The 21,468-nt window shown below is 42.5% G+C and overlaps 1 protein-coding gene across 1 annotated transcript; it reads right to left on the reverse strand.

Annotated features, from left to right (window-relative positions):
- Positions 1–3,394: 3,394 nt before the first annotated feature.
- Positions 3,395–7,602, reverse strand: LOC133807265 (receptor protein-tyrosine kinase CEPR1). The gene is made up of 2 exons (XM_062245478.1): positions 4,896–7,602; positions 3,395–4,022 (listed from the first exon to the last, which is right to left on the reverse strand). The coding sequence occupies exons 1-2, from the start codon at positions 7,423–7,425 to the stop codon at positions 3,595–3,597; spliced, it is 2,958 nt and encodes a 985-aa protein (XP_062101462.1). The 5' UTR covers positions 7,426–7,602; the 3' UTR covers positions 3,395–3,594.
- Between the last annotated feature and the right edge of the window lie 13,866 nt (positions 7,603–21,468).

A 21,468-nucleotide genomic window follows, 5' to 3' on the forward strand; every position in this document is an offset into this window, starting at 1 on the left:
ACCTTAGGGTTCGCCAAGATTAGACTGAGTGTGGACTTTGAAGGCTACAGGTCGAGGAAGGCATTCAGCTCGTGGTACGGGCTAGAGGTGGAAGCTGTGACCCCTTATAAAGTCAACCACGCAAGGTAAATGTGCATATATCAGACATCATATGTCTGATATATCCCTGACTTCTCGGACATGCAGCGTGAACGTGCGTATTCAGACACCCACGACTGGATTGGGCCGTGCGGCCCATTATCCCCTTACCTATTAATTAGACCACACTTATGTGTCAGGTTTTAGGAATTAATCATGAATGTCACAGAGTTGACATGATAGGTAAGAAGGTCACGGGATAACCTTCTTACCAACTCCCAGGTGCCTTCTCCTATAAATATGGAGACCCTAGGAGTTACAAAGGGTTGGATCCTATTGTGTAAGAAATACCCTGTAAAGAATATCAAGCACATAGCAATAATATTGACTGGTGGAGTAGAATAATTTTAACCTTTGAACCACCTAAAAATGTAATTGTGTCACCAGCCCATTTCCAAAAAGATCATTCATCTATTTCGGTTCAACATAAGCGCTAATCCCTTCCTCTTATTTTCTTAATTTCCTGTTGGCGAAGAACCGCGTCAACAGAATCAAATATAATTACTAAGGGTATGATTGGTTCGCGATTAGAAAACTGTATTTTTTAAAAATAGGATTCTGAAATGAAAATTTGAATTTAGTGACTAAAAATATGTTTCTTAAAATGTGATTGGTTCAATGTCAGTAAACTATTTTTGAGTTTTAAAAAACAGAGTTTGTGATTGGTATTAAATTTGAAAATATAACAGAAACTGAATATGTGGAATTTTGGAAAATAATTTCACAAAACCGAGAAAACAAGTTTTTCTCGTTTTCAATTTTCCTTAACAAATTTTGGATACAAATTTGAATTTGATTTTAAAAAATAAACTACCAATCACTAATTATAATGGATCCCACTAATTTTAAGTACTTAAAAACATAAAATTAGATCCCAAGGGAATACCAATCATAACATAATACCAATCATACCTAATAGACTCATCATTTTGATACCTCAATGAATCATAGTGACACCTCATAGATGAGGCAATGTTGTCATGACAAGGGTCTACAGTTGTGGATCTTACTTGACTTAAATGTGGTGACCCACATTGCCAGAGTTCACGACAGATGTAAATTGGATTGTTGTACACCGGTACCTTTGATTAGTTAAAGAAAACATTTCTTTATAATGTAGCTGCTAGTGCTACTCTAGGGAAATATCTAAAAGAATTAGTAATCAAGCAGGGAACTAATTATCCAATTTCATCATGGGGACATATTTTGAACTCATCAAGAGCACTTGTAGTACTAATAAGCCTGCAGTTATTTTAATTGCTTCAAGTGGAAATTTGTTTAGTGAAGTATATAATAGCTTAATCAGCTTCACATAATTATAATATTTTGGCGAAGTTTTTTATTTTTATTTAGCTCAGTGCCTCACGTCGACTTAATAATGATTGGTATTGTTAGTGAAGTTCATTGTTATTAACCACTAATTTATTACTAAAATTTGTCATTTTCAGGCAGTGGGGAGCCATGGCAAGAGGGGTTTCGAGTATATAAGCATATCGCGCATGTTTGTTTAGATAATAGAAAACTTTGGGAAAGAAAAAAGAATAAGTATTGTCATGACTACTCTTATCAAACAATCCAGTGCATAACGTACTAATATTGCCCCAATCAATTTGCTTTTTGTGTCAATATTTCTGATTTTTAACCTTTTTACTCCCCTAATTTTCATTTTAGTACTTCTGTTGGACATAGACATATATGTCCTAAAATAAATCTAGCTAGGTTTCTACATATCAACGATGAATATAATATATGTATATATATATATATATAAGTGTGTGTATTGATACCCTGTCTTTTCATCGAAGAACTATTCTCTTTAGAATGAAAGTTTGGTGCTTTTGTTTTATGGAGTCTCCACCATGTCCAAAAGAAATGTTTTATCTCCATGAATCTTATTCGTTTCTTAGAGGACCCCGCAAACCACTCAACAAAGTTGGGCTACAAAGTACACAGTACTTGTTCCAAGTGTGGTCTTATGCGTATCAATATGTGTACAGCTCCAAAGATCTTCAGTTGTTGCTGTGAAAGATGCTTCTTCCCAATATAGATCAATGTTCTTAAAGTGTTGTATTTTTCCCTTCAATGAAATACAACACAAGTATACAAGAATATTATGTTATTATTATTATTTGTATAAATGTAATTAGTAAATGAAAAGGCTAGTATTATTGGATAGTTATATCTTTATCCACTTGAAATCAAACTTTACGCACATGTGAGATTTATCGAGTCACGTCTGAGTTACCCTTTGGTGTTCAGAAATAGATAATTGTTTTAGAATATAACTAGTACGATATATATTTATAATTTGCTGCAAGCAACTTGTTTAAAATTACATTATTAGTTGAACTTAACTATCTACAAAATGCTAGCAGCTAGTAGAACAAGTAGCCATTATTTATATTTAAATATATAATTTATTGGGTGAATGGAAATTCATATAATGAATGATTCTTATGTGTATATGTCTCACTAACAATACCTCTAATAATTTAATAAAGTAACTTTCCAAATTGCAAGTGGAAGTTTCATGGCTCACTTTATGTGGTGAAACAAGATGAGTAGTACCTATCCATTCCAATAAAAGACAGTTAACACAAAGATTTGACGTCAAGAGAAGAGCCATAAAACTTAAGAAAAAGAAAGGGAAACGAAAATGAAAAAACAAAATTCACTTCATATCCTTCTAGGCCTTGAACTCAAAAAATAGAGACAAGATGCTGATCAATCAAAAGAGGTTCAATTTGATGTTATTTTCCCCCAATGGATAGGTTAGCTCTCAAGTGGTCCTTCGACAAACGAAATCATGCCATCTCAACTTTTTAAATAATAAAGAATCAGAAACCCACTTCAATGCAAAAAGAAAGCCAAAGAGAGCCCCCTTGCCATACCCTCCAACCAATTCATGTGCTTTTTTTTTTCCTGGTATGAATCTGAAAGAAAAGAAGATCGAAGAAAAAGAGGAAAAAAAAAAACAAAACTTACAAAAGCTAAGACAATGATTCGTTTGTGGGGCTAGTGAAATAGAAACAGTTGCTCTCTAAATTATCATTCATGATATGCCTTAAAGCAATAATGAATAGAGTATGATATGTGCACACTCTTGAATATGTATATACACACACAGACTATATGATAGAGATTAATACATTTGTAATTAATTTGATCCCTTTTTTTTTAGTGGACATTTGTTTGATCCTTACATGCATGTTATTTCTCAACGGCAAACAATAATAATAATATTAAATGCGAGATAGGTACAGAATCTAGAAGCCCACTTTTTCATTAATAATAATAAATAAAAGAGAGAGAATTAGTTGCTCCATCACAAATAAGATGAGGCTCTCAATTAGATTCAAGGAGACCCATTAACGGACCCTATTTATGATATAATATAATATTACATAACCTTGAATGATGATCTTCACTCAAACAAGTGTCACAATTAAGAACAAATCATAATTCATCAAACTGATCACTTTTTACCTTGATAGTATTTAATGGGTACTCATTAGTAATAGTAGTAGCAGTAGAAGAAGAATTGGTTTTATACTTGGAGGTATCGAATTTGCATGGATCAGCCTCCAAGAGCAACTGAACGACCTCCTTCATAGTTGGTCGGAGAGCCGGGTTCTTGTAGGTGCACCGAACCGCAACCCGGAGGACTTGGATCATCTCATCCTTATACGAATCGGATAAAGTTTGGTCAAGTACCTCCATGGCTCCTTCTCGGGTATCCACCTTGTTGGAAACCCAAAAAATGATGTTCTTGTTCTCTCCAAACTCAGACTCCACTGGCTTTTTCCCTGTTATCAGCTCCATTAGAACCACTCCAAAACTGTACACATCACACTTTGTAGTCGCTTTCGATGAATATGCATATTCTGCGTCAAAATCAAATTAGTCATCATCATCATCATCAGCACAGCACTTCTTTTCATTTCCATGGAAATCATAATAAAAATCACGGCTTAAATGTAAACAACTAGCTTTAACAGTTGTTGGCACTAAAAAAGTTTATAAATTTCCCTTTCAAAAGTCGTGGAAAAGTTTTTTTTTATGACGTACTATTAGGTTTTCTTTATTATAAAATGACTTTGCAAGTTTTGAACGACAATTTTTACTCGCAAATATACATATAATTATTTATAAGGACAAGTAATTCAGCTTTTGTCATGTAAATTTTTTTATCACATGATTCACGTTTCCAATTATTATTATTATTATTTTTAGAGGAACTAAAACATGAATTTTAGATGAACAATAGCAAATCTTTTCCTCAAAAAAAAAAAAAAAAAAAGATAGATGAACAATAGCAAATAATGTATTAACATATAATTATCATATATCTCAAGAGAGTACAATATTTAAATTTAAAACCTTATCTAAAGTGAGAAAAAGTAGAACTTTTGGGGCCAATAAATATGGTTTTATTCCATAATATAATAAAATAAAGATATTTAAGAACAACGCAACAATTTTTTAACACAAAATAAATAGCGTTTCCAATTTGGCGAGTAACATATGTACTAAAAAACATACGTTTTGATAGTTATGAATGTTCAAAATATGGTATATATATTTAACGAAATTTCCAAGTTCATTTATACAAATACAAGGGTATATAATTAAATTATAGAGAACTACTTGAGTATTTTTCGTTACCCTTTTATAGAACTTACCACCATTTTCATAGATACGTTTATATGTATTAAATATAAATATGATAAAAGTTTTGAAGGTAAGAAAATAATTACCCGGAGCCAAGTAACCATAGGTGCCAGCTATAACAGTGGTGGTGGAATCCTTCCCTCCTCTAGCTTGCAAAACCTTGGCTATACCAAAATCAGCCACCTTTGGATGATAATTCACATCAAGAAGAATATTAGTGGACTTAATATCTCTATGAATAATGGGACGAGGAAGATCATGGTGGAGATAAGCCAAGCCTTGAGCTATCCCTAGAGCAATCTGGTGCCTAGTTGGCCAATCCAAAATGAAATTAGTCCACCCTTTGTGAAGTGCATCCCAAAGATTTCCATTAGGCATGTACTCATACACCAAAAGATTGCAATCCAAGCTCGAGAAATAACAATACAACTTGACTATATTCTTATGCCTTATGCTCCCCAAAGTCTCGACCTCTGTTTTGAGCTCCTTATTCAGTATCAATTGGTCATCATCTTCCGAAGTCCACTTCTGTTCTGTTCTACTCCATAACCGTTTGACTGCCACAACTTCTTTGTTCCTCAGCTCGATCTTGTACACCGTGCCGGACCCACCACGGCCCACTATGTTCTTATCAACCATAGCTTCCATGATCTCACGTTGGTCAAACGTTATGCGATGGAAGCTCTTGACTTCGTAGGAGAAGTAAGAGGATAGTGTCTCGTCGTTTTCCACTGAAGCTCGTTCTTTGCCAAAACGACGCTTAATGAACAAAACGACACCGATTAGAAGGATCACGACTGATATTGATATTGCCCAGATGGAGTTTAGTTTCTTTTGGTTGTAAGAGCGTGATGGGCAGAGAGGGAACGTTACGTTCTTACGGGAATTAGAGGATTTGACCGCCACTGATGAGTCAACGCATAGACCCGGGTTACCTGAAAAACTTTCTACTAATCCTCCTTTGATCAATGAAGGTGGGATTGGACCTGAGAGGTTGTTGTTGGAGAAATTGATTGAGTTTGGTAAAAGCTCACAGAGACTCTCTGGGATATTCCCAGTCAAAAGATTGTTGGAAAGGTCAAGAACGTTTAGAGATTTTAGGGAAGAAAGTGAGTCAGCTGGGATTGAAGAATTCAACTTGTTGCCTTGTAAAAGAAGCAAATTCAGTTTTTTCAAGCTTCCAATCTGGGGTGGGATTGGACCCGAAAGAAGATTATTGCTGAGATCAATTTTTACCAAATTGGTAGCTCTAGAAATCTCAAGGGGAAGCACCCCTGAAATTTTATTGTTCTGTATGAACAACTCAGACAAGTTTCGAGCTCTTCCAATGGAATCAGAAATTGGGCCACTGAAATTATTGTAACCCAGATCTACGATCGAAACATGAGGGAGAGCCAGCAGTCCCTCGGGGATTGAGCCAACTAAATGATTAGAACTCACTCTAAACCTCAGTAAAGAGTAGCAGTTTCCATAGCTCTGAGGCAACTCCCCTGTGAAGATGTTATCAAGTACCAAAAAATATTGTAACTTACCTGCTAGGCAAACGTCAGCAGGGAGTGGTCCTGTCAAGTTGTTTTCTGACAAGTCAAGGACAACCATAGGCGACGACTGACCCAGATTCCGGGGTACTTGACCTGTCAAGTAATTGTCGTAAAGCGACAAGATCCTTAGTGTCGTTGATTCAGCTATCACACTTGGGATTTCTCCTTTGAGGCTGTTGTTGTAGAGCTGCAACACATGAAGATTGGGCAAACGGCACACCGAGACCGGAATTTGACCAGTCAAATGGTTGACCGACATGTCCAAGTCACTGAGCTCCGTCAGGTTTCCTAGCTCCTCAGGTATTGGTCCCACCAGCTGGTTGTAGTATAGCTCGAGAAATTTGATGTTCTTCAGCAACCCGATCTCGACCGGGATTTCACCCGATATGAAGTTCCCGCTCAGCTCTAGGTCGACTAGTGACGTCATGTTCCCGATGGACCGTGGGATTTTTCCGTACACCATGCAGGTGGTCAGCACCATCGTCTTGAGCTTCTTTAAGCCGGCGATAGTCTCCGGCAGTTGCCATAAGTTGAAGTTTCCATTCTCGTTGAAGTTAAGGACTTCCAGGTTGGTCAGGTTGACGACCGAAACGGGGAACTGTCCTCGGAAAAGGTTGTAAGAGAGGTTGAGAATCCTCAGAGCTTTCATTGAGGAAAAATCGGGCAGAGTTCCAGTGAGGAAGAGGTGACTCATGTCCAGCTCTTCAAGCTGAGTGCAGTTGGCGATGGTCTCCGGAAACTCACCGGAGAGCCGGTTTCGCCCGAGACGAAGGACCCTTAATTCTGGCAGATAATAACAGATGTTCGCCGGAAATTTCCCTGAGATTGACCAACCGTACAGGTCGATTTTGATGACGTGGCCTCCAGTGTCGCATGCTATGCCGGAGAAGCTGCATATTGGTATTTTAGACCCGGGTCCGACGTACCAATCGTCCAAGGAGGCACCAAAGAGAGATTTCTTCATGAGGACGAAGAACTCCGTCTTGTTGGCGCCGGTGATGGTAGATTCATTAGAATAAAACTGCGATAAGAAGAGTAAGAGAGAGAGGAAGCATGTTATGAAGTTGGTAGCCATTTGATTCGATTAGCTGAAAGTCTAGAGGGTGAGTTTCAATATTTAAGTTTTTAGTTGAGTAAGGGAAGAAGAAGACAAGTATATAAATGATGAGAATGAGGGGTTCATGGGGTGCAGAGATAAATAAATGATAGAGCTAGCGCAATATAGCTTGATATGAATAATATTATTATTGATGATGATGGTGATTATGAAAAAGAAAGAAAGATGTAGTATAACTATAGGTTATAGTGTTTTGGAGCAGTAGTAGTGATCCATATAAAACGATGAGATTGATCAAGACAGAGAAAGAGGGAATTGATATCATGAAGCATATTATATCTTTTACATAAAGAGACTTTTCTACGTTTATACTCTACTCCACTACTAGCTCGGTTGGGTTTGAGTTGTAGAAGAATATATAACATTTTCGATCGGTCGATCACTGCCAACAACTTTAATTATACTTTTTTTTGGTTGAGATTTTTGTTTCACTGAATTATGAATCATGCATCGGATACCCCAATATAGTGTTAACGTGTACAACCCCAAATAATTGGTTAGTCATGTATAACGTTATATCACGAAATACTTCTTAGGACGGTGTTCTTGATATTAAATTACACCAATATTAATATATTATTTTGTTTTGGTGGTCAACACATTGATTATACTAATAGCCGTTTGTGTTATTGGACAATGTCTGTTATTCTTTCTCATATATTTACATATATATATATATATATATATATAGAAGTAATGCTATATTATGTAGACTTTTTATATTAAGCTGAAAGTACGTACCACCCCATGTTTTTCTTAAAAACAAATAAGATATCGTCTCATGTTTAGTGTTGTGCTAATTACTTACAGGCCCATAAACTCCCATCGTGTTAATTATGTATAATTTCATATCCATTTAATATGTATCATGTATATTCATTCTCTCTTAGGCATATATATAAACTAGTGGAATGCTCACATGTAAGGCAAGGCATGTGCTATATAAAAATTCTATCTTTATAAAATACTAATAAAAAAAAGACTATTTGTCTATCCTTGAAACATCTTTATGAATTTAATAGAGCACGGTAATTAAGCAAAACCATATTAGTGATCCAAAAACCAATTATTTCTAGAAGAAATCAGATTTTTTGAAATAAGTGAAATTTGATAGTACCTTATTTATAATTCAAATACAACATTATTCATATGTTTTCTTATGTCATCGCCACCAAAAGTTATTTAAATTTGACATTTTATGAAATAATTATGTCTGCGCCATTTTACAAAGTTGAAGTGTATATATTTGTAGAGAATCACCCACCCTACACTGCGACTTCTTCCTGCTAGCTACACCTGCAAGTAGCCATACACCAAGAAAACAACGGAGTAGAACACAATCATACCACAACAAAAATGGTCTTTAAGGGCAACATCTGATAATACCCAAAATCCTCGCTGATAGTCATTAGCGGCAACATATCGCTGTTAATATTTCGACGCTCACTACTACAAAATACACTTTATAGGTCACAATTTTAGGACATGCATTTAAATGTGTCCTTAAAAATGTTTGTAGACTTATTAGGACACTCATTGAGAGTTTTTAAAAAATACATTAGGTGTTATCCCTCAAAAATCCAAAGATAATGTGGCAAATGAGAAAGGGGCACGTGGCATCATAAATCGGGAAAAACGACGAAGTATTGAAAAAAGACCGATGAACAAAAAAGATAGGTCCAGGACTTATAGAGAATTCGACCAGGCAAAAACACCCTAGGGGTGGTCGACCTGGCCCTAACCCCTAGGGGTGATCGGCCTGACCCCAACCCCTAGGGTGGTCGGCCTGCACTTCCAAAGACACTTCATGGGGTAAAACTCACGCTCGTTCAAACTGAGATCAACAGGCCTAGCACCCAGAAGATCACAGGCGTAGCACCTAGAGGACTAACGGGCCTAGCACCCAAGCTCTAAAGGGTCGTCGAGACTAACACCTAAGTCTTATAGACCAATCAAGACTTGGAGTTTTCTTGAAGGTCTCAATCGTGCATTATCGACCACGATCCAGAGAAAATAACGGGAAGACCCACGATCTCATAATCATGGGAAGCTGGACACGTATCTCCACTCCCAATGATTGTGTACCAAACCACGATCCAACTCTTACTGATCATGTAAACAACCTCTGGGTACTATAAATAAAGGACCCAGGGCTTCGTTTCGAGGGAACTCTTTTTTTGGACTTTTTGGATCTATCTTTTGGGCAAATTTGTGACGAGTGAAATTCGAGTTTATCTTTGTAATTGTCTATCAAAGCGATTCAATACAAAAGACTAAGTGGATTAGGTTATTACTGTTCAGAAGAACAGGGTTGAACCACTATAAATTCCTATGTGTTTTGTTTAGATATTTGTACTCTGTCATATATTATATTCATTTCGTTCAAAAGTTGTCGTATATTGTACATACGGCCGTTGGCCAATTTCACAGGTCAACATTTTGGTTATTTCATTGAGAGTGCGAAATCAAGAAACATACTTTCATCAGTTTTACGATGCCTCCAAAATCCAGTCAGACAAAGAAGATGGCTCCCAAATATTCCACCACTCAGTATCCCATCGATCTCGTTAATGAACCTCAGGAGGTTGGAGATCAGCCTAATGCAGAAGATCCATAGGATGCTCACCAGGAGGAGATGGCGCAATTCTGGCGAGGTAGGAGGCCTTTGTTGCAGAAATTTCCCTCGAGAGGGTGACTATGGAACGACAACGACGGGAGATAGATGAACATGTCTAGAGGATGATCCAGAGGGAGCAAGAAGCTGACCGGAAGCACCAGGAGGCTGTTGTGGCCCTTGAGGCGGCTACCCAATTAGCCTAAGGTAACGCAGAAGTCGTTGCTCAGGCGGTGAGGGAGGCTCAGACCAAAGCAGCAGGAATGCTAGACAACAGTAACAGGGAGTCCCAGGGGAGGAGTCGAACCCCAAGGACACTTTGAGAGCCATTTTCCCAGAGACAAGATGAAGAGGCATAGTCCAAGACTACCTCTTCCATGACTAAGAAGAACAAGACTTCATCTCAGAGTAAGAGTGTTACCAACCCAAAGGCCCCCTTCCCAAGGGGACAGACAAAACAACATAGGAGATGAGGGTCAAACATCTGAGAGGCGTGATAGGAATGGAAATGGTCGCTCAAAGTCTTAAAGTCATGTAGGAGGAGAGGCTCGGGGGCAGGGTCGCACTGACAAGGGCAAGGCAGACCTACCACCTTACACCCTCACTCTCGCAAGGGAAAGGAACCGATGAACAACACCAATACCGTGTTCGATAGGCTCGGGAAAGATGCACAACCTCACGATCTGAGGGAGGTCATCAACAGGAGGACCAACCCTCAGGAGGGGGTACTAGGGACGTCTACCCACCTGGAGTAGCGATCCCACTGGTAGTGTAGGCTCAAATAGATGCATCGCCATGGTTGTCTAGGGTCTGACAAAGAAACCTTTCGATATCGAGCTGGCTCATAGAAGTGGGAGTCCTTTTAGTGCTAATATCCAAGCTTCTCAACCACCACCGAAATACAAGACCCCGAAACTCCCAACATACACTGGGAAGGAGAACCCAGTACGACACATTGGAAAGTTCGAGGATCAGATGGAGTTACTCAGCATGGATCATGATTATAGGTGCAGAGTATTCCCTACCACTCTCTTTGACTCAGCTCAAGAATGGTATTGGAAATTCAAACCTAGATCCATCACTTCTTCGGAGCAGTTCAGGAAGGAATTTTGCAAGGTCTTCAGTGCCTGACAGATTCAATCTGTACGCCCTAAATATCCGTGAGCTATTGGCGAGCTGGAAAAGGGCCAAGTTCGGTCCGCCACGTGTAAATCGTCCACCCGGAGCTGTTATTACGGGTTTCCACCTGTCCAGTCTAAGTTGATTAGAGAGTTAGCAGTTCACTCGAAGGTAGTGGGTCAGCGGTATGGATATCACGAGCTGGCGCTACATCAAGCTCGTGATGCGACATAGGTCTAACACCCGAACCCTTGTAAAGACAACCACGCAATGTAAACGTGCATATATCACACATCACGTGTCTATTCCATTCTTGAATTCTCGGGCACGCAGTATAAACGTGCGTATTCAGACATCCCACGACTGGTTTGGGTCGTGCAGCCCATTATCCCTCCTTGCCTATTGATTATACCACACTTCACTATCAGGTTTTAGGAATTAATCATCAGTGTCACAGAGATGGCGTGAAGGGTAAAGAGGTCATGGGATGACCCCCTTGCCAACCCAGGTATCCTCTCCCTATAAATACCAAGACCCTGGGCATTGCAAGGGGTTGGCATATTTTTGGTAAAGAAACACTCTGTAAGAAATAGTCAAGAGATATCAATAATATCGACTGGTGGACTAGAGAGATTTTAACCTTTGAACCACCTAAAAAGAAAGGAGTGATCACCTTCCCATGTTATTAATTTCCCAAGTCTAGAATTAAACTATTTTCGTATTACGGTTCACTAATTAACACTAATCCATCATGTTTATTCGTATAATTATTTGTTGGCAAAGAACCGCGTCAGCAGTTTGGTGCTTTCATTGACAGGATTTAGATTGGTGCTATCGCAAAAACCTGATCATGGTTGTTACTCGTTCGAGACATGGTAATGAGGCGAATCAACATGATGGGCAGGAGGCCCACCATGCCGCCATATCCGATGAACAAAACCCCGAGATCCAGCAGCGACCGGAAAAGCAGCCTATGGGCCAGGGCAACACTGGGAGTTCGGCACCCCGGCCACCAAATCCAAACCTGGATATCCTGGCGGAGATAGAGATGGAGAACATACAGTTGAGTTGTCAGCTGTCCAGAGCAAACAAGAAAATCGAAGAAGTCTTGGCCAGGTTACCCCCTCTTACAACCGACCCTAACGTCATAAAGAGGCAAAGTGGGACTCATAAGTCCCGCCGGGATAACCGGTCCAGGCCCAGCCGATCAGTCAGAGCCTCAACTCCGAGTTCTACCCCTACATCACACCACCACCAGGTAACTGTGTTTGAGGAGTTTCCCAAGGCCAATTAGAAATTCAGCCGGTCTGTCCGAACCTTAACTCCTCGCTCGATTCCACCATTAAACGCACCTAAAAGGGCTCGAGGCAGCTCGCAGAGGAGATCCGGGGAGGGCTCGCAAAGACAGCCTGCTTCGACCAGCCATCCTGTACCCCGATCAGACCGCCGAGCGCAGGATGTTGGGGATGGTAGAGTGGAGCGGGCGCGACCTAACTTGATCCGCCTGGACGGGACTAGGATCGCGTCACCAGTTAGGCATCCCCCGTCGCCAATAAGATACATATCTCCTCCCTGTCCAGTTCAGGACATTTCGGCACACGGGAGTAGTAGAAGAAATCCTCCTTCCGCCGGTCCTTCCCATCGCAGCCGAGTGCGCGGGGAAGTCCCGGATCCTCACCCCCAGCAACGGGCTCCAAGCTTTTCAAACGTGAGTTACTGGACCGGGAGCCACCGAAGTGGTAGGTTTGGTGAAGACCTGCACAATCGCTTGAGTTCGGCGCAAAGCCCTCGGGCCACCCCGAGGGCCGACCTTCGAGATCGCCTCAACTCACAAAGGGGAGATCCAGCTAGAAATGGTAATCATGCTCACCGAGGGGATGGTCTTTCGTAAGTGTGTGACAGTGGGAGTGTCCCACCTAACCAAGCTCAAACTTGGAGGGACAATAACCCGCCTAACGCTTACAACAGCCCCATAACAAACAAGGAAGTAAGGACCAAACCATAGAGCATTTAGCTCAGATGGAGGAGCTGATGAAGAAGCTCCTTTCAGACAAGGGAAAAGACGAATACAACTCGGGGGATGAACTCGAGCTCTTTGCCCCCAGCATAGTAGCCATGACGTATCCACCGGGTTTCTGGATACCCCACTTGTCTAAGTTTGATGGAGACGGAGACCCGTCGGATCATTTGGGTATGTTCAACACCTTGATGATGGCCCACAACATCGACCCTGAGCTAAGGTGTTTGATATTCCCTTCCACCTTGACTGGGCCGGCTAGGAAATGGTTTAAGCAGTGTAAAAAGCAGTCCATCAGCTCGTGGAAGAGTTTTTCTGTCGACTTCAAGAGGGCGTTCCGAGCTTCTCAAACTACCCGCATCAAAGCTAACACCCTGTCGAACATGAAGCAGCAGCCCGGGGAACCTTTGAAAGCTTACTTGAGCAGGTTCGCAAATGTCGCGACTCGAGGTAGGGACGCGGACGACAGTTCCAAGCTTATGGCCTTGAGGACTGGAATCCTCATTGGGGGTGGGCTATGGAAAGAGATACAGAGAAGAGGTGTCAGCACCGTAGATGAATTCCTGAACAAGGCCCAGGAATGGATAAACTTGGAAGAGGCGCGAGCGTCGGTCACTGGAACCAGCCAAGCCCTTGATCAACCCATTGGAGTGGAAACGGATGTCATAAAATGACTCAAACCGTTGTACAGAATAACCAAGGGGGCGGAGGTAAGAGAAAGAGGAGCAGCGAGGGCGGCCAGCACGGTCCGAAGAAGAACAAGCCCGTGGAAAAATTTAAGCCAGTCTACGTGACTTATATCGAGCTCACAAACACTAGGGAACACATTTTCCTAGCCAACTCTGCCCGCCTCCCCTGGAAGAAGCCGGAGCCTTTGAAGCACCAGAAGCCCAAGAGGGACCCTTCCAAGTTCTTTCGTTTCCACAATGACATTGGCCACAACACTGACGATTGTAGGCATTTAAAGGATGAGATCGAGACACTCATTAGAGCCAGGCGTTTGGCTCAATACATGCAGAACAGAGTTCCTACCAGTCAGCCGGCCCCAGAAGTTCTAATAAATCAGCCCGAGCCCCGAATAAATCAGGATACCCCTCCTCCTGTGATAGGGGGAGAGATATCCACAATCTCCGGTGGCCCCCATTTGGTCGGCATGAGCAGAGGTGCCCAGAAGAGATATGTCAATGAATTGAAGGCTCATAACAGAGTGGAATTTGTCCCGGAGCATCATCTACCCAAACAACAACGACTGGAGAGGCAACCGATCATCTTTACCGAGGAGGATGCTAGTCACGTCCAGTTCCCCCATAACGATCCTCTAGTCATAACTGCCCAGCTCGCCAACCAGAGAGTTAGGAGGATACTGATCGATAATGGGAGTTCGAAGAACCTGCTGTTCCGGTCTACGCTAGAGAAGATGGGGTTATCTATCACCGAGTTGAAGGCCACCTCCATGATGTTGTATGGATTTTCCGGAGAAGGGTCGGCAGCGATAGGAACAATCGAGCTGGTAATTACCTTGGGAGAAAGGCCCCGGATTGTCTCTAAACTTCTCGAATTCATGTCATCGATTGTCCCGCCGCCTACAATCCTATTCTGGGTCAGCCTACGTTGATAGCATTTGAGGCCATAACCTCCATCCGCCATCTCAAAGTCAAATTCCTATCCTCCACGGGGATATGCATGGTCCGAGGTGATCAGCTCACTGCCGGGGAATGCTATAGCATTTCCATGAAGGGAAAGTCACGACCCGGGCAGCAGACGATGACCTTTCAAGGCGGGGATGAGGAATCTCAGGAAGTAGGACCTATTCCGGAGATAGAAAAACCTCAGAATGCCAATGGGGAGGGTATCATCTTGAATGATGATATCGACCCCAGGATAGGCGAAGATAGATCCGAGCTCTTGGCCATCGAAGAGCTCGAGGAGGTGAACATCGACCAACAAGACCCCTCGAAGGTGGTGAAGCTCGAAAAAAACCCGTGTAGTAGAAGGAAGACGGAGCTGCTGATATTTCTACGAGAGAATATAGATGTGTTCGCCTGGTCCCATGAGGACATGATAGGGATCATCTTGGGCGTCATCATGCACACCCTCAACTTGGACAAGAACGTGCCGGCGAAGTCCCAGAAACAAAGGCGTCTGGGCACGACCCGAGCTGAGGCCCTAGAGGAAGAAGTAGCCCGACTCTTGAAGTGCGGCTTTATTCGTGAGGCGAAGTACCCGATCTGGGTCGCCAATCCTGTTTTGGTCCCAAAGCCCAATGGGAAGTGGCAGACCTGCATCGACTTTTTCGATCTGAATAAAGCCTGCCCCAAAGATTGTTTCCCTTTGCCAAGGATTGATCAATTGGTAGATGCCACGACAGGGCACGAGCTCATGTCTTTTATGGATGCATACTCGGGCTATAATCAGATCGCCATGAACCCAGTAGACCAGGAGCACACTAGCTTCATGACCCCAACTAACGTTTATTGCTACAAGGTCATGCCGTTCGGGATGAAAAATGCAAGGGCTACATACCAGAGGTTGGTCAACAGGATGTTTACTAATCAAATCGGGAAAAACATGGAAGTGAACATTGACGACATGTTGGTCAAGTAAAAAACTGCCGATAACCATGTCTCCGATCTGAAGGAATGCTTTAAGATTTTAAGAGAGTTCGGCATGAGGCTAAATCCCCAAAAGTGAACTTTCGGGGTTGCGTCAGGAAAGTTTCTGGGTTTCATAGTCAACACCAGAGGAATAGAGGCAAACCCCAATAAAATCAGGTCGCTACTCGAGATGCCATCACCCTGATCGCGAAAAGACATCCAAAGTCTGACAGGAAGGGTGGCAACCCTTAATCGGTTCATTTCCAAATCTACCGACAAGTGTTTTCCCTTCTACAACCTGCTCAAAGGAAATAAAAAATTTGAGTGGACCGAAGAATGAGAACGTTCCTTCCTCGAACTGAAAACACGTTTAGTCGAGCCGCCCGTGTTGTCCAAGCCAACAGCAGGAGAGCCTCTTTTCCTTTACATGGCTGTCACGGAAGATGCGGCTAGCGTAGTACTGGTCTGGGAAGAAGACCGGTCTCAGAAGCCAGTCTATTATATTAGCAAGAGGCTTCTCGGACCTAAATCCTGATACCCGTTGATGGAAAAAATGGCTTTCTGCCTCATTACGGCCTCCCGAAAGCTCAGGTCGTATTTCCAGTCCCATTCAATCCGCGTCATAACCAATCAACCTTTAAGGCAAGTTTTGCAGAAACCTGAGGCATCGGGGCGTCTTTTGAAATGGGCTATCGAGCTTAGCCAATTTGAGATACTATATGTGCCGCGAACTGCAGTTAAAAGCCAAGCTCTGGCTGATTTTGTCGCAGAGTGCGCGGGATTCCGAGAAGAACCAATGGAAGAACCGGTTCGAGCCTCGTGGAAAGTCTTTGTAGATGGCTCGTCTAATGAGAATGGATTCGGAGCTGGAATCATCTTGATATCCCTAGATGGACATCGTTTCCACTCTGTGTTGTGATTCAGATTCAAAGCATCCAACAACAAAGCCGAATATGAAGCTTTATTGGCCGAGCTAAGGGTGGCCCAAGAGCTGAAGGCCAGCTCCGTCCTGTGCTACAGCGATTCCCAACTCGTGGTAAACCAAGTATCAGGAGAATACCAGGCGCAGTGAACCAAGATGGCCGCCTACCTGGCCAAAGTAAAGAAGGAGCTGTCTGCATTTGAGCACAACCTAATTGAGCAAATACCTCGGGAGCAGAATGCCAATGCTGACGCCCTGGCAAAGCTCGCCACCTCTAGGGATGTCAAAACTTTGGGCCTGGTACCGGTAGAATTCTTGGAAAGACCAAGCATAGAGGAAGCCGGGGTGGAGATCGAGATGATCGACACCAGGCCTGTAATGACCCAAATTCGCTAATAAGGCTTAAGGGCCTTGATTAGTGTGCCGGGAGGGCATAAATGGGATTTGAGTGAATAGTTATTTGAATGTGATGTTATGTGATTAATAGTGCTTAAATGATATTATATGATAATTGATGATATTATGTGATAATATGAAATAGATATGTTATATATGTGAGAACCACATTATTATGTGGATAATTCTGCAGCCCGCGACTCGAGGCGATTCTAGGGCTAGAAAGCGGGAAAAGTCACAACAGGGCATTATAATTGACTTTGGACAAGTCAAGGAGTATTTTAGGTATCGGGTAGTGATTCAGACTATCGGGTGATGAAAATAAATAATTGGAGATATATTTGAGGTTGGGATGCCTAGGCGGGATTATTGGGGGACTTTACTGTTTTGCCCTCGGGGACGTTTCCGGCACCCCGAGCTTTGGGATTAGTTTAATCATCTAAGGATATACTTGGAAGACTTAGAAAATACTAGACAGAAAGTGTTAACCGACCCTATCTCTCATTCTCTCTCTTTTCTCTCTTAGCAAAGGAAGAATTCTGAATTTTCAAGAGAATCAAGTTGAATACTTGGGAATTGAAGGGAATAATCTGGAGGATTAGCTCAGGAACTGATCAAGGTCTGTGATAGAGCCAAGGTAAGCTTTGAATTTTCATTTCTGAGGTTAGGAATTTAGAGAAATGGTTGAGTTTTAAATATCTGTGGTTTTGGCATTTAAGGTGGAAATTGAGGCATGAAACTTTGAAGATAGGTCAGGGGACTCTTGGAGAAACGATTCTACAGCTGAGGTAAGGTTTATTTTAAAGTTTGATGGTTGAATTTGAGAGTTTTCATGGCTGGTTTTGACATCTGTGGGTTTGAAATCTCAGAAATTGGAATTGGGATTTTGGTGAGTGTTAGGCTGGATTTTTGATGGAGTTGTGTTGTTTAAATCATTCTAATGTTGTTATTATTAATTGGTTTTGAGTTGGGGGCTTTGGGATGGCTTAAGGTGAGGTTTAGAGACTGAAAATGGTGGATTTTTCTGGGTTCGAAGGGTCGGTCCGCGGCATGGTTCTTGGTGAGCCGCGACCCTTTGAGGTTGTTGCATGCTGAGGAAGGAGGGCAGGCCGCGGCATGGTCCAAGCAATGCCGCGGCCATTACCTATTTTTGTGCCTTAGATGGTTCTGTTTGGGGGCCATGCCGCGGCATGGGTGGCCTATGCCGAGGCGCTTAAGGAATTTTGGGATTTTGAGATTTTAGGCTAGGGAATTTAACCTAGGGTGCTCGGGATTGAATCTTTTACCATATTTGGTGAAGTTCAATGTTCCGGGGACTAGAACTTGGTTTGGAAACTCGTTTAAGATTGTTAATGGTATCTTTCATCATGGTCGTGACTAGGTGCTAAGCTAGGGCTTGGGGATCGGATCGCGCTCAAGGAGTATCGCCCGTAGTTAATTCATCCAGAAGCTAAAGGTAAGAAAACTACACCCGGTTGAATATTTGAGCGGGACTAAGGGCTCCCTGATATATATGATTGAAAGAATGGTATTATGCCATGTAAATTGTAAACCAACGGCCTAAGCGTGCCACGGTTAACTTGTGCAATTGGCACGGCTCGGACACTTGTATCCGAGGACAGCTTATTATGCACTGATCTCGGTTTAAGCGGGCCGGAGTCAGTGGGTTAAACAGAGGGTGCGGAAGGTGTCGACCCTAGTATTTGTGTTAATTGATTATTATACTTGGCTATGAATGTGATTCATGAGATTGTTGAATAATCTGAGTAAAGATGAGGTTGCTTGTACCTTGAGGTATGCTTATATGCTGTGGATTGAATATTTGAACACGTGTATTGGAATGTCTGTTTGATAATATTGCTTATGTGTATGTTGTTTTCTTGTTGGGCCTTGGCTCATGGGTGTTGCGTGGTGCAAGTAGAGGTAAAGGCAAGATCGATCAGCCCTGACTGGAGAGCTCTGTAGGGTGAATGTACATGTTAGGCCGCTCAATCGCCACGGTTAAGGAGATTACAAGGACGAGAGGACCAGAACCTTGTATTTTGCCTTAGTATGGCTAATTTACTCTTAACTGTTGAATTTTGTAAACCAACTTTTAAACATTGTTGATTTTTGGGATCTCTTCTGTAACCTGTTTATAACTTATAAAATGTATCTCTTGAGGCAACTTTTAAACATTGTTGATTTTGGGGATCCCTTCTGTAACCTGTTTATAACTTATAAAATGTATCTTTTGAGGCCAAAATGTCTTTTAGCCGTAGAACACTTTAGCTAATGACACATTTTGATTAAACGACTTGATTAGCAAGTCTCACACCTTTACAAATACACAGTGTAGTGGTCCTGGCTATCCAGGGCGTTACAACTTGGTATTAGAGCGTCCTAGGTTTAAGGGTTCTTGAAGACAGGCTGGACATGTACATTCACTGCTAGAGACAAGCTCAAATCAGGGTTCGGTAACGTGTATATGTGCCTATGTGTTTATGTGTTTGTGTTGAGCAATGAATGCTGTTATTTACTGGATTACTAGGAAGCATGAGATACTGATAGGGCCTGGCCCTTGACTTTTGTGTGAAAATATTGAGGCATGTTTATTAACATCGTCGTGCATGTAGATGAATATTTGAATGATTAATTGTTTATCGTGCATGTATGAATGCCTGTTTCATAGCTTTTGTCCGATTGGATTGAAGGCGTGCTTATTAGCAGCCAGTGCATGAGAATGGATGCTTATATGTGGATTGCTTGTGGTTGGTTATATTCTATTGGTGGATCTTGGAGAAATTTTACCCTGTCATCATGGTCTGATTGCCGAGTCGTTATTTCTAGATTGATTTGGATAGCTATGCGTCCAAGAAAATCTTCACGACTAGCCGACACTAGGTCCGGGACCAGGGGTGATGATCAGGGCCAGATTCCTTCGCCAGTGCCTGAGAACTGGCAGCAGTTAATGGCTGAGATGCAAGCTCGATTACAGAGTCAAGACGAGCAGATCCCTATTCTGCAACAGCAGGCTCCATCAGGGAGTGCTGCCCCTGCTTTACCACCTACAGTGGTACCAGTTGTGCGGTCTGGGGAGATTGGTAAAAAATGGGAGCCGTTATATGAGCGGTTCAGGAAGCAGCAACCCCCAATCTTTGAGGGTGGACCAGATCCATTGAAAGTCGAGCAGTGGCTAACTATGATCACCGTAATTCTGGACTTTATGAGGATAGAGGGGCATGATAGAGTGGCCTGCGCCACTTATATGTTGAGGGAGGATGCCCGTATCGGGTGGGAGGTGGCATTGTAGACTAGGGACGTGACTACATTGGGTTGGGAAGGTTTCAAAGATTTATTCAATCAGAAGTATTATAATGTTGCTGTCAGAGCAGCAAAGGTTAATGAGTTTGTGAGTTTGGTTCAGGGCAGTATGACCGTTACTGAGTATGCCCTGAAATTTGATAGGCTTTCGAAGTTTGCTCCAGATCTTGTGCCTACCGATGCAGCTAGGCAGGATAGATTTATTAGAGGGCTGAATGCTATGATAGCCCGGGATGTTAGAATTACGACGGTACCTGGAGGAACAACTTATGCCCAGGCCGTTGAGAAGGCTCTTACCACTGAGGAAGCGGAGAATAAGATATGGAAGGATAGTGCAGCAAGAAGGGAGGGCCGCAGGGCGGTGCCTCCATATTCTAGGGCTAGTAGGGGCGGAGGCCCAATGATTTCAAGAGGAAGACTCCTAACACTTCGACCGCTGCTGGTCCTGATAGGAGGGGTCGGGGTGGTTAGGGTGGCCGTCAAGGTGGCGGCGAGGCATGGCAGACCTATCCAGAGTGCCCGAGATGTAGAAGACGCCATCTGGGCGAGTTTTGGGCCAAGGCTTGCTTTGTGTGGGGAGTTGTAGGGCATCTCAGGAAAGACTGCCCAACGGTGAAGAAAGGTGAAGAAAGGTGAAGCGGGAAAGGTGGATAGCTTGACTCCAGCTCAAGTATTCACCTTGACTCAGGCAGAGGCTGAGGCTAGTCCCTCAGTAGTGACAGGTCAGCTTTCTAGCGCTGGCACTCCTTATACTGTTTTGATAGATTCTGGTGCTACACATTCTTTTGTTTTTAGTAGAGTGATTGATAGATTGTGTAGACCTAGTGAGTATCGGACTGCAGGGTTTGGGAATTTGTTGCCTATAGGGGAACTGGTAGTCTCTAGGAGATGGATTAGGGCACTGCCAGTGACAGTTGATAGTAGGGAACTCTCGGTAGATCTGATTGAGTTAGATTTGGAGGATTTCAATATGATTCTGGGGATGGACTGGTTGGCCAGATATGGAGCTACGATTGATTGCAGGAAGAAGATGGTT

This window comes from Humulus lupulus, chromosome X (assembly GCF_963169125.1).
Source record: "Humulus lupulus chromosome X, drHumLupu1.1, whole genome shotgun sequence".
NCBI lineage: Eukaryota > Viridiplantae > Streptophyta > Magnoliopsida > Rosales > Cannabaceae > Humulus > Humulus lupulus.